At 33.0% G+C, this 14081-nt stretch overlaps 1 protein-coding gene across 1 annotated transcript; it reads left to right on the top strand.

Annotated features, from left to right (window-relative positions):
* The first annotated feature begins 2563 nt into the window (after nt 1-2563).
* LOC120180722 (uncharacterized oxidoreductase At4g09670-like) lies at nt 2564-6680 on the top strand. Its single transcript, XM_039186017.1, has 2 exons — nt 2564-3102; nt 5959-6680. The coding sequence occupies exons 1-2, from the start codon at nt 2641-2643 to the stop codon at nt 6577-6579; spliced, it is 1083 nt and encodes a 360-aa protein (XP_039041948.1). The 5' UTR covers nt 2564-2640; the 3' UTR covers nt 6580-6680.
* Nucleotides 6681-14081: the final 7401 nt, after the last annotated feature.

The raw sequence follows: 14081 nt of genomic DNA, 5'->3' as shown, positions 1-14081 counted from the left end.
ATAAAAACATAATAATATCATATATTTTACTTATATCATTATATTTTAGTAAAAGCAAAAAGAAAAAGAAAAAACATAATGATTTAAATCATTTTGTTTAAAGAAAAAAAATGAAGCATATTGTAAAATAGGGTTATATAACCCAAAGCAAAAATGTAAGAAGGGAGGACTCTCTGAGATCGGAAAAAAAATAAAAAAAGACGAAATTTTTGAGTAATTTTGAATGTATTTTTGTAGTTCGAAACCAAAAAGAATCTTATCTTGCATGTGTAAATAAAACAATGGAATGAGAGTGATTAGATTTTTACCTGAGAAGTGTGCCAATCAGGGTTGATTCGTGGACGCCAGAGTGTTTGAGCACCGAGGGGGTTCAATTTTCCATTCAAAAATCAATAAAAAAGCAAAAAAAAAGTTCAAATATTTTTCTGGTGTTTTTATTTTATTTTTTAGCTTTCGAAGCTAAAAAATATAACAAAAAAAGAGGGGAGAATGGCATTTTATCTTTCTGTCAGAGTCTCGTCAACGTTCGGAGGGTCGGTTCGTAGATCCGAACGGTGAGAAGGAGAGTATCGAGGAGGGGAGCAGCATACTGAAATTTGGGTATGATCCAACGGTGGACGACGGAGATCGGAGCTTGGGAAAGTCGAACGGTATTTGGCGATTTCACGACGATCGGAGCGTCCCCTGACGAAACGGATCCCAGATCCGTGACCATCGCGTCAAGATGAGTCTCCCGGTAAATTTTGGTGACCAACGGCACCGGAGGCAGAGGGGCAACCAGCGGCGACCGGGATGGCGGTTGGCGACGACCGTTGATCGAACGAAATTCTAGAGAGAGATCTCTCTAAAAAAAGAAGAAAAAAGAAAAATAATAAAATGTTAAAAAAAAGAGAGAAAAGTTTGTATTTATAAAATAATTTCGGGGAAAATCATGTTTTAGGTCCCCTAATAATTCTCGTGTTTTTATAAAATGGTCACTGGAAGGGACCAATTTAGTAATTTTTCATTTTTGTTTGTGCTTTAAAATTTCTGGTATAAATTCAGTTTATTCCCCCCACTTTTAGCGTGTTTTTACACTTTAGTCATGTGTAGTTACCTTTTAATTTTTTTCTGAAACTTAGTGGACTGATTTTGTAATTCTGCCTTTTTTGTACATGTGTTGTTACTTTTTGGGTTATTATCATTTTAAGTCTCTCAAATTTTGCCGTGTTTTTACATTTTGGTCGCTGGACCTTTCGTTTCTTATTTATTTCAATTTTATCATTATGTTTTGTTTTATTTCAATTTAGTCCATGTTAGTTATCAATTTAGCTATTGTATTTTAATTTCTTACATTTTGATCCTTGTTTATTTTTTATTTAGTTACTATCTTTTGTTTTCTTGCATTTTAATCAATGTTATTAGATTTTATTGTATTTAGATCCTTGTATTTATTTTATTTTTTATTGGTTTTTTTACTATTTTTACTATTTGTTGTTTTAATTATTTTAATTTAGTTCCTTACTTTTAATAATTATTAGGGCTTAAATTTGTAGATTAACACTTTAAACTTTAATATTTATAGGTTTAGATCCTTAAGTTTTAGGATTTTATATTTAGGTCTCATAATCTTAGTTTATTTATTTGATCATTTAGTCCCCAAACTTAATTAAAGTTTTAACATTTACATAATCAAATAGGATTAATATTAGAGCTTACGTTTTTAGATTTGAGCCCCTAGATTCTTTAATTTTCATAATTTGACACTTTAAGTTAGAAAAAGCCTTAATTTACTTTTAGTTTAATTAGGATGAATAAAATTTTGCTTGCTCGCATTGTTTTTATAAATCTAAGGCACTGTTCACTTATTAAGGAATTAATAGTATATCTCCCGCGATCGTCCTCAGGGGGTGACTACTAATGATTCCCTAAATAAGTCTATATCCTTTTCAAAACCGCATCATGTTTTCTAAAAATGAGGCAATGTTCGGTTATTAGGCACAATAATCGATCTCCCGTATTTATGCTCGGGGGCGAATGCTACCGGTCTCAATAAACAAATACCCTTTTCAAACTCTGCATCCTTAATGATTTTTAAATTAAATAAAGATCGAACTCAAAATTTCAGATTTTAAATATAGGGTAATAAACTAGATACTAATTTTTTTGTGCTTGTGGGGATGCTAATCCTTTCCCACACATAACCGACTTCCGAACCTAATTTTTGGGTTTTTGCAGGCCCCAAAACTCGGTATTTTGATAAAAATAAAATATTTTATTAAAATCAACTGATTTTTATGGTGTCTCAATCGCACCTTAAATGATTGGTGGTGACTCCTCACATTTCGAAATATTTTCAAATAGAAAACCCTCGAGTCGGTATCAATCTTCCCCTGCCCGGGCGAAAAACAATGTCGACAATACTACTACATTATCCCTATCAATTTTAAAACGGAAAGCGATTAATTTGTTAATTTTGATGTCCAATATAAACAATCGATATAATTCGAGGATCCCTAGAGTATTTTACCCCAAAATTTACATTTTTATATTTTAATATATTCGAATATTTAAACTCATACGAATTGAGATAACACGTGTTTCACTTGCATAAATAGTAGTCCCTGGCTAATCTTCTCCATCTCTACTCACATCAGATCAATGGCTGATTTTCCAATCAGATTCGGAATCATCGGGTGTGCCGAGATAGGCCGCAAGGTCTCTCGAGCCATCCAACTTGCTCCAGACGCCACTCTCTCCGCCGTCGCTAGCCGCAACGTCGACAAAGCCGTCAATTTCGCAAAGGCCAATAGGTTTCCACCTGAGGCCAAGATCTACGGGTCCTACGAGTCCCTTCTAGACGACCCCGACGTGGACGCCGTTTATTTGCCTTTACCCACAAGCCTCCACCTCAAATGGGCTGTATTGACGGCTCAGAAAAAGAAGCATATCCTAACGGAGAAGCCCGTGGCCTTGAACGTTGCCGAGTTTGATCAGATTCTGAAGGCTTGTGAAGAAAATGGGGTTCAGATTATGGACGGCACGATGTGGGTGCATAATCCCAGGACCCACAAAATGAAGGAGTTTTTAAACGATAAGGAGCGGTTTGGTCAGCTTAAAACGGTAAATACTTTACTGGGTTTCAGCATAGTTTAAAATTTTTCTTTAATTTATGTAGTTCGCCAGTTTCCAGTTACACCTCAGGAGAAAGGGTAAAGCTCAATTTAAGAATCATCCTAGGACCTTGAACTAATGCCTCATTTTTTGTAATGAACTAGGCAATTAAATGGCGTCAACTTCTTGAATTCTATGAATTTCTGGTTCTGTGGATTTGGTTATTGCCTTTCTAATAATTAGCAATTTGTTTTACTCCGTGTCGTCAAGGGTTCAAAAGCGCCTCAGACCCTTTTTCAAGGCGCTTTTTTGTAAGGCAGTAGGCATGAAAAGGCACGCCTGATTAAATTTTCCTTTAATTTCTTTTATTTTTCATTTTTTTCTTTCATTTGATATATTTTTATAAGAAAAGGATAATATCAAACCCCATACTTTGTAATATTTGAGTATTCAACAACAAACATTGACAATAAGAAAAACATGCATATCAACCAATAAAAAATGCATGTTTTGCAGCATATACATATTGCGCTTTACTTTACTTAGGGTAGTGTCTTTTGCACCTAGCGTCTCAGGTAATCTAAGGGTTTAAACGCTTAGAGTGCGACTTTCGCACTTGACAACATTGGTTTTACTCAAGAATTAGTCATCTTCATTTGGATGATCATGTTAGATACTGTTCTACGCATGGGTTATTCAATGTGTTTAAACACAATGATCATAGAAATTGGGATTCTTAGCTCGGATTTAATGAGTCTATTGAGTTCTTTTTGAGTTTCTCTTTCATGTGTGGATATGGACAATTGAGTTTGAATAATGTTATGTGTATAGTTTAGAGATGGCAATGAGTTTTTTTTTTTTGAAATCAGGTTTTGTATCAGGTTTATCCTAAAATTTTTCGAGGTCGGATTTGGGAGTGATTTGCCCCAAGATATTTACTAAATATCATTTCATGTTGTTTATCATATTTACGAAAAATGTCACTAGACATATCTTACTAAAGATTCAAAAATTTCCTTATTTTTCTATTTTCGTTTCTTTTTGGAAATTTATGATATGTATATGTATTTTTTGAAAACGGTTTCAAATATTTTCCAAAGTTAGTAACTTTTCCTTCAATAATTCGTATTTTTATCTTAGGATTGGCATCAGTCTACTAGTTTGTCTCTTAGGCTTCAGATCAGTTTACTCATTTTTATCTTAGGCTTCAGATCAGTTTTAAAGTTTGTCACTCTTATTTTCATTATTCATATCTTTTTTCGAATGTTCTTTAAATCTTTAATTTGGTTCAAAATTCATTAATTTTCAGTTTTCAGTAATTTACTCGGATTAGGTCGGGTTTGTTTGCATCCCAAATCTCAGGATGGGTTTAGGGCGGATGTAATAACACTATTTCCCGGGGTGGCCCTGCCTTGTTGCCATCTCTAATATTGTCTCTGCATGAATCAATTGACCTATTATTGTTTACATTCCTATATATATATATATATATATATATATACACATGCATGCATAAATACATATATGCATTTTTTTTTTGACTGAAATAGAGGAGTGGTATTTGTTTGTATGCTTCCATGTGTGCATGTATTAGAATGTTTGCATGGTACTCGATAAACTGATCTTATTAACCATCTCAATTAATATCCTTAATGTTTAGGGTAAGATACACCCCAAGTTACGAGATCAAGAATATTGTTACTAACATGTCATTGGCCATTAAATATTAGACGAATAGTGACGTGACATGGTTTAATAACATTTTAAGTCTTCAAAACTTATACAGTCTATCAATTTGATCTTAATTCGAAACAATTCAATAAATTAGCCATTCATGTATAAAAATTCTATTATTTAAGTCTGTTCTTCTCCTAAATTGTTTGATTTTCTCTCAAAAATGTTATATTACTTTATTGGTTTAATAACAATTTAATAGTAAATTGTTGTTGTTTTATGGCAGAATGTGGTTATCTAATTGTTGTTTTGATTTGACGAGCTCGCTTGGTTTGACAATATCGTAAAAAAAAGACTATATTGATAGTTTTTAAATATAAATGGTTAAATTTATTGAATTATTTCAAATTAGGACATAATTGATAGAATGTATAAGTTTTGGGGACTAAAAATATTATTATACCGGTTACATTAGCTGTTTGTTTCTTTTTTAACCACAAATGAAATGACTTGTTTGTAACAGTCTTTTAATTGAGTGACCTATTTGTAACTTTTAGAACAAAAAATGACTCGTTTATTACCAAACACATAATTCAATGACCTGAAGTGTATTTTAACCTAATCTTTATCATCTTTCTATGAGATATTTTGCTAATGTTTGTACTTTTTCTCAAACTGATACTTATGCAATATGAATTCATAACCTTTGTGATCCCTTATGCTAGACTGTGGAAAGAACTTCCAGCTGTCAAAGGCCTGTTTCTGATAAACTTTTGGTGGTATATTCATTTCAGTATTTGATATTGATCATGTTGTCCCCCCTCTAGCTTAGTTATCCGTTCCGACACTTGTGTCCAATACTTGGCATGGGAATATGACCTTCAAGGATACTTCAAATATGTAGAAAAACTCAGAAAAATCTTACCAAACTTGTTTGAGACATGTACTTGAATCCAGCACTCCCAAGTACCGGGAGCCGATCTGTCTATGAGAGTCAGTTGGCTTAGAATGTTATCTAATTTTCTCTCGATGCAGTTTATGCTTTTGTGATAATAAAATGGTCGTTACCATATTAATTGTGTGAAGGATTTTAACATGCTATTATGTTAAAAATATATATCTTCTAGCTTTCTAAATCTGTGTCTTTTGTAGACTGGCAGTAGTGATTTATATAACCTTTGATTTCCTCAGGTAAACAGTTGCTTCACATTTTTTGCTGATTCGGATTTTCTGAAGAATGACATTCGTGTGAAGCCAGATCTTGATGCTCTTGGTGCTCTAGGTGATGCTGGGTGGTATGGCATCAGGTCGATCTTGTGGGCAGCTGATTATGAGCTGCCGAAAACCGTCACAGCCATGCGAAATCCGGTTCTAAACGAAGCAGGTGTAATACTAGAGTGTGGAGCTTCGTTACTCTGGGACAATGGCAAAATCGCAACCTTCCATTGCTCTTTCTTATCAAATTTGACAATGAATCTCACTGCTATAGGAACATTAGGAACTTTACATCTTACGGATTTCATTATTCCTTACCAAGAACACGAGGCCTCGTATACTACTTCCACGAAACCCGATTTTAACGAACTTGTTACAGGATGGGCGCGGCTTCCGAGTGAACACACTGTCACTGTAGATCTACCCCAGGAAGTCTGCATGGTGAGAGAGTTTGCTAGGTTGGTGAAAAATATTAAAAAGAACGGCGCACAGCCAGATAAAAAATGGCCGACAATCAGCCGGAAGACACAATTGGTTCTGGATGCTGTCAAGTCATCGATCGAGAAAGGTTTTCAACCTGTTGAGATTGTAAATTAAAATGTTTGATCATTTGGTTGAGATTTGAAATATCTATGCATGGTGTTTGAGTGACCAGTTTCTATGTGAGATTGCTTGTTGTGCATCTCTTTTCAGTATGATATTTGAACTTCATTTAAGTGGTTTATTCCTAACCATCAATTTTAGTGTCTGTTTTAATTTTTGTGGTATTTTCTCTTATTTTTATCTTTATTAATTTGGAGTAAAGATAAAGTAATATCTTTATATTTTCAATTTTTTAATATTAAATGCTCACATTTTTTACATTCAGTGTCTGAACCCGGAAATTTAAGGAATAACAATAGTTTATTTATAATCGAGGTCGTTTGGTATGTGTTTCTTTTTATTTTCTTTTAAATAGATACATTATATATCATAATAATTTAAGAAAGAGTTAATTGTGTCATATGTCCTCAAACTATAATATTTATTTTAGATTGATTTTTAAACTTTTGAATTTTGTAATTTCATCTTCAAATTGTGACTTTCATTCTAAAGTAGTCTTTAAACTTTTCAATATTCTAATTTTTTTCTTAAATAGCACCCTTTCTAAATTGGTATCAGAACTTTTGAATCTTTCAATTTTATCCTCAAAATCATTTAAAAACATAACTAATTTCAATTATAGTTTAACCTAAATTTTATTATTTTCAAGAATATAATAATATAATTTGATCTAACGATTTTATTAGCAATAGATGTGATTAGTATGGATCTATTTACACGATTTAGCATAAAATTGGAATTCTTTTAAAGTTTGAGGACCAATTTAGAATTAAGGTCATATTTTAAGGATGAAATTGAAATGTTCAAAAGTTTGAGGATTAATTTATAATATAGTCATAGTTTAAGGATGAAATTGAAACATTTAAAAGTTTAAGGATCATTTTAAAATAAAAATGTCACACTCCAATAAGGGATTAGATTTATTTTAGTTTAAAAATAATGGAAATGATAGTGAAGGAAGCTTGAAGATCATTGTAAAACCCCTTGTTTTGGTAGTAGCAATTATCATGACCACTTGTTAATAACATTATTGTATGTAGACCCTAAGCAAATCACTCTTCAATTATTAAAGAAATGAGGAGTGTGTAATAATACTATTATCTTTAGCTTATAGTTGCCATTGATTTTTTTTTATTATAATTGTTTACGGTCATATTTTATTATAAAATAGATTCTTAAAATCAAGGGATATTCGTTTTCCTGGTGGTGATAACGAGAGTTTGGCACCTATTTTACCTCTCCTCGTTCAGTTTCTGCAGCAGAAGTATATGCTAGTCTTGCAAATCAGTTTCAACATGACATGCAGCTTTAACATGATGCTCCTCTCCAAACCTTTACCGTCGAACAGACTAAGGAAGCATTTGATGTAGCAAGAAACATCATCGAGCTTCTTTTAACTGTGTTATCCATATCACCACAACAAGATACTCTTAAGGATTATTTGACAACCACGCTTGTCCAACAATGTCGACAGTCCCAATCCACTATTCTCAGAATCATCGATACTGCTGGAGAAAATGAGGCCCTGCTTTTCGAAGCTTTGAATGTGAACGATGAGATCCAAAAAGCTCTCTCAAAGTATGAAGAATTGAAGATACCCAAGAATGGTAAATTAACAGAAGCTGAAGCAAAGCAGAGATTGTTCGAAGTTCGGATTTGGGGTGAGCAACATGAGGCCGTTCGAGCGATGTATTTTGGGTCCCGGGTGATGACCGAAAACGATGGACGATACGGTGGTCACGGCGATCAGTGATGGGCTGGTAGTGAATGCCGTGAAGACAAGATGTGTGGTTCACTAGAGTTAGCAAATGGAGATAGAAGCGATAATGTCTCTGAGACCTCCATGGTGGATTCTTTATCAAGCTTGGATATCTATCCTGATGATGTGGTGGGAATAATAGGTTAGAAGCATTTCTGGAAAAGAGAGCAATTATCAATCATACATATGGAGTTGATACGTGGGAGAAGGAAAAGCATTCTAATGGATTTTATTAAAACTACGTAGTTTAGAGGTGTATGGAAAATGAGGGGCAAATCATGGCTTTAGTTCTCCATTGTTGGTAAGATTCTGACTTTGTCCTCCAGTCTTAGTATAATTTCAACCAAACTTTGATAGTTTAGATTAATTCGTTTTAGCCCTGATTTTAGTAATTAATTATTTTGGTGGTACCATTAGTTTACAATTTTACCAATTGAATCCCCAAATTATTATTTAGATTCTAATAAATTAATTTTCATGGCGAGGGAAATTATTTGGATACGAGTTAATAATTTTGATGGCCTGGATCGTGAGGAAATTATTGAAAGTTGAATTAAAGATCGAGGGCATTCAAATGGAATTTAAATGGTCGATCAATATGGCATGAAAATCGAGGTAATACTTTACTACCTCCTGATGCTTTATGGAACATGTTAATATTGGTAAATGCATGAATAAGATAATGTTTGTCACTTTTGTGGAGTTGAATAATTTATATACTCGATATGAATGTGGTAGAAATTCTGTAACTGAATACGGATCGAATGACTAATATAAGAGATTGAGGAATTGTTAGAATTAAATTACAAGTTTGTGATCGGTGATAAAGAAATCAGCTCTGGATTTGTAACTTATATTTTATATCATTAAAGGTTAAATGTTAAAGGTACTTGGATGGGAAATTATGAGAATACTTCGGTAGGATAAAATTACTAAAATACCCTTATATTGTAAGATGACAAGAATTGTCCCTGGAAGTTGGTTAATAACTCTGAAAAGACATATTGATTCGGTAAAATTTCATATGTGCATAAGAAATGCTAGTTTTGCTTAGGAAATACGGATAACTGGTTTTTAAACCCAAGAGGGTTTATGCAAGATACTAGAAGTCGGTTAAAGAATCATTTCAAGATCAAATAATGTTCGGGAAAACAATTAACCATTGGATCTCTAAAGTATAATTATTTTCGTTAAGAGTTAATACCGAAATTATCTGGTTAAGAAATTACGAAAATGCCCTTGAGAGGTAAAAATAGTCCAAGTTGACTCTGAATAAGAAAGTAACATGAGAATTTGCTTTTAAACCGATAAATTACTGATTTGATTGTTGAGGTCCTATTTTTGTATAGAAAATTCCTGATAATCCGTCAGTAACATCTGAGAATGCATTTAACCTGGAAATCTCCGACTTGAGTAAGTAAATGAAGAATAATAATTTATCGATGGTGATATATTGTCAGAATAGTTCGAAGGGACTGACATAAATGATAAGTTTGAATTAAATAGTAAGATCGAACGGAAGAAAATGATTAAAATACATTGAATTTGTAAAATGACCAAAATACCCCTATAATGGAAATGACTCAAGAATATCACTAAGCTCAGGAATGATTGGATATCATCGAGCTCTGAAATGAATGGAATAAAACTGAACACCAAAATTATGAAAATACCGTTATGTCCTAGACATAGTAAATGTCTTGGATTATTTAAGAAATTCAAATAAACATGGATGTTGTACTGCTCTTAAAGGTTATAGAACGTAACTTAAGTCGGTCAACCAATGCTAGTGTTGTATCAATACTTGAATGGCATATGAACCACTTAAATGCTTGTTTGTTTCCTCAAGTTGAATTGATGATAATTTTGGAAGTACTCAACTCAACGCTAAAGCATATTCGATAGTAAGTAATGGATATCCGTAAGATAAATCAACCACGAATACTAGAATGACTCTAGTATATGACTAAATTGAACTGAATGGAAATGCAATATGTATTTGGAATTCAGAAACGTCTGAATTACTCGGGAAAACTCTGAAGTAACAATAATAGACATGATTGTTAAATGAACTAGATAACCTCAATGAATGAGGATTAAATAAGTGATTTGGATGAGTCTGGAAACACTGTTGAACTTGCATGATGAATTGTCTTTATGGGTTATGAACCATGAATCAAGTATGTTTGTATTTCCTGATATTGTTGAAACATGTAAATGAAATAAAGACAGTTTGGAGATCTATTCAGCGATGATTATGGGGATGATATATGGATCTGCATTATGGTATTCAAGAGTGAATACACTGGAAGGATAATGAATTGAGTTGTTGACATGCATCAGTTTGAGAGTTGTGTAACTCGATTTATTTGATAATACGGTCGATAGTCATAGATTGTAAATGACTTGAATCTTCGTGTAACATCCTCAATACCGGGTTAGTGACTAAATTGTAAGGTTTCAAAATTTGGTGATTTAAATTAGAATAATTGAGTGGTTTAAAGACTTATATGAGAAATGAGGTGTAAGATCAAATTGAAAAGAATGAGGAATGAAAGGATAGTATGGTCATTTGTAAAGAAAAGAAAAATATAATAATAATATATGGTATATATAGATACACGTGGAAGGAAGGAAACAAAGTTTAGAGGTTTCCAGAGTTCCTTTCTTTTTCTTCTTCTTCTTCACATGTGAAGCCAAGCAAAGGTGAGTTTTCTCTTGAGTTGATTATGTGCTGAAATTTAAGTTTAGTTTTGATTATTAGATGCTAAGTAAGATTAAGGAAAGATTAATTTGCTTTAAAACAACAAAATGAAGAGTTTATGAGGATTTAAAGATTTGAAGTTTTTGAATGAAATATCGAAATAAAGTTTATATTGAGAATTGGAAGTTGAATTTGACTTGTCATCAAGTTAATTAAGGGATAGGAAGTGTTAGAATAGGAATTTGAACATGTTGCAAAACTAGTATAATTTTTGCAATTACATAGGAATGACTAGATTTGAAGTTAAAGAAGTGATTATGGAATAGAAATAAGTTTAAGTATGTGTATTAAAGTTAGGAGTATTAAAGGAAGTGAAATAGGAAGGTTTGAGCTGAAATAAGGTGATTTTCGAGCTCAAAATGGGATTTCTGGGCTAGGGGAATCGGTACCCATTCAAGGGGAATCGATCCCCCCTCAAACGAATATGAATTTCCAGAATGCTAGAGGGGAATCGATACCCCAAGGGGGGAATCGATTCCCCCATAATGAAAAAAAAAGAATAAAGAAGAGAGACTAAACTATTAATCCCTTAAATTGGTAGGCTATTAGAGGTTAATTTCAAGACTTAGGCATCTGATAATCATCTTGAAAATTATGCTTATGTAGATATTGAACGTGACTTTGCTTCAAAGTAATCGAAGGGTTAGAATTGATTCAATTCAAACAAGGCTAAGGTGAGTGCATATGCATAACATGATTATATTAGTATATTCAGTTCTAGACTTGCGATAAGTCTAGATTTAATATCTTGATACATGATTCATTCAATATTATTAAATATGATATGAATTCATACCATATGCATTATGGGATATACTATGCAGATTGTGGTAAGTCTATTTTTTAGATTAGAGCTTATATATGAATGTATGTGTCATATGGGATTGAATGAGTTACGAGATATCTATATTAGGTATATGAAGTGTGTGTGATGTGTTTATTATGGTTAATATGTATGAATGAGCATATTTATTGACATGTTACAGTATATATATATTATATGAGTTGTGTAAATAGGTAGATAAATTTGTTAAATATGTGAAATAGTTAAAATGATCAATATGATTTCATAAGAATATGAAATAAGAAGTATGGAAAGGACATAAGAAAGAATATGAAATATATATAGCATATGAATATGAAATCATATGAGGGGTGACATGAATTATATGAAAAATAAACTACATGATTACAAATATATGAAAATATGCAAGTTTGATGGGACCTAGGAACTAGTATACGTGATATATATACATTTATATAAGTTATTGGATGAAAAATGAACAAGAGATGAAGGATAATACTATAGGAGTATGATAAAAACATAAATGATGACATGTATGTATGTATGTATGTAAGGGTTATATGAAAAGGTATAGGTAATAAGATGATCATATGAACATGTGATAAAGAGCTATAGAAAAAGAAAAATGTGATATGATATGTGAATATGTAATAAGTTAAAAGACAATGCCCATGATATGAGTTATGAGAACTGTAAGTATAGTTGGCATGCCAAGAGTCAAAGAACTACCTATGTCTTTCGAGACATATGGATAGTATACCTATGTTCTAAGGAACATATGGATAGTTTACCTAGGTTCTTCGGGACCTATGGACAGTTACTGAGGATCTTTATGACCTCTGGATAGTTACCGAGGATCTTTATGATCTCTGGATAGTTACCGAGGATCTTTATGACCTCTGGATAGGTCATTCGGAATATTCATTGAGCTGTGGTGACAGTATACGTGTGCACAACCTCATAATACTCGTATACCTTGTGTTCTCAATAGTGTATATGGGCTTAAATAAGACATAACGAGGATGTATATAATTGTATCTTAATATGGTATTATTATGATTTATATTGGCTCATATGTGGTATAATACATGATGGTATGATAGTATAATTGTGTTTGGATAGTAGACGACCTGTTTATATTTTAGTAATTCTTTATTATGTAATTATGCCTCACTAAGTCTATGACTTAGCGTGTAAGTGTTTTTACACGTAGGTTTCGAAGAGCAGGAGAATCAAGAATAGGAATTTGCAGATCAACCTATCTCTACTCAGCGATCAGATCAGAAGTAAAGTCACAGTAGGTATTTTGTTGTATGTAGTGTGTTGGCATGTAAGAAAAGTGGTAGTTACAAATTCTCTGATTAGTTTTGTCTTGTTTTGGTTAACTCGTGTACAGTGACAATGTTATTTTAATAAAAGTTTTAAATTTCATTGGTTTTCGTTAAAAGATTAAAGTTTGAAAAGTCAATGTAACACCTCAGACTTGTATCCGGGTCGGATACGGGTTGAGGGTGTTACATTTAATGGTATCAGAGCTACGGTTTAGTCGATTCTCGGCATAAACCGGAGTCCATAGTGTCTTAAAAAGTGTTCATGCCAACATAGTAGTAAGAACATCTGATCTGATACGAGTAATGAGTATGTTGTTTAGCTGATAGAAATATTTGGTTATCTCTTATTAGATGTCAGGACAAGATAGCTCTCGGGGTGAAGCAAGAGATGATATATTAGCTGAAAGTAGTAATTTACCTGCCCTGGCCAGGCAAGGTGAAGGACAGGCACCCTTTGGAGTGCCTGTACAAGATCAAAATGTATTCTTCAGGACGTTGGGCACTATTTTGACACGTTTCCAAACTCATGCATCCTCAACGCAGAGGATTAATATAGCCAAAGAGTTAAAGGGATTAGGAGCTCCAGAGTTCAAAGGTGAAGCCGAAAAAGGTCCTGTTATTGCGGACCTTTGGCTTAATGATGTAAAGATCATGTTAGAGGGACTCCACTGCTCTGATATGGAGAAACTAGATGGGATGGTCTCTTTGCTCCGTGGGCAAGCGAGAATCTGGTGGACGAATGTTATTCATAGGACGCCAAATGATCAGAAAACATGGTATTTGTTTTTAGAAAAGTTTAAGCACAAGTATATATGAGATCAGTTCATCAGGGAAATG

The sequence above is a fragment of the Hibiscus syriacus genome, unplaced genomic scaffold, assembly GCF_006381635.1.
Source record: "Hibiscus syriacus cultivar Baekdansim isolate YM2019G1 unplaced genomic scaffold, ASM638163v2 tig00112498_pilon, whole genome shotgun sequence".
Taxonomy (NCBI): Eukaryota; Viridiplantae; Streptophyta; class Magnoliopsida; order Malvales; family Malvaceae; genus Hibiscus; species Hibiscus syriacus.
Note: the sequence above shows the minus strand (reverse complement) of the source record. Positions and strands in the feature narration are given on the sequence as shown.

What these genes read in the sequence shown, in the direction of transcription:
- LOC120180722 (XM_039186017.1), top strand. Translation starts at nt 2,641, where the DNA reads ATGGCTGATTTTCCAATCAGATTCGGAATCATCGGGTGTGCCGAGATA. An exon ending in GGTTTGGTCAGCTTAAAACG is followed by an intron (nt 3,103 to 5,958) that starts GTAAATACTTTA and finishes TGATTTCCTCAG; the next exon opens with GTAAACAGTTGCTTCACATT.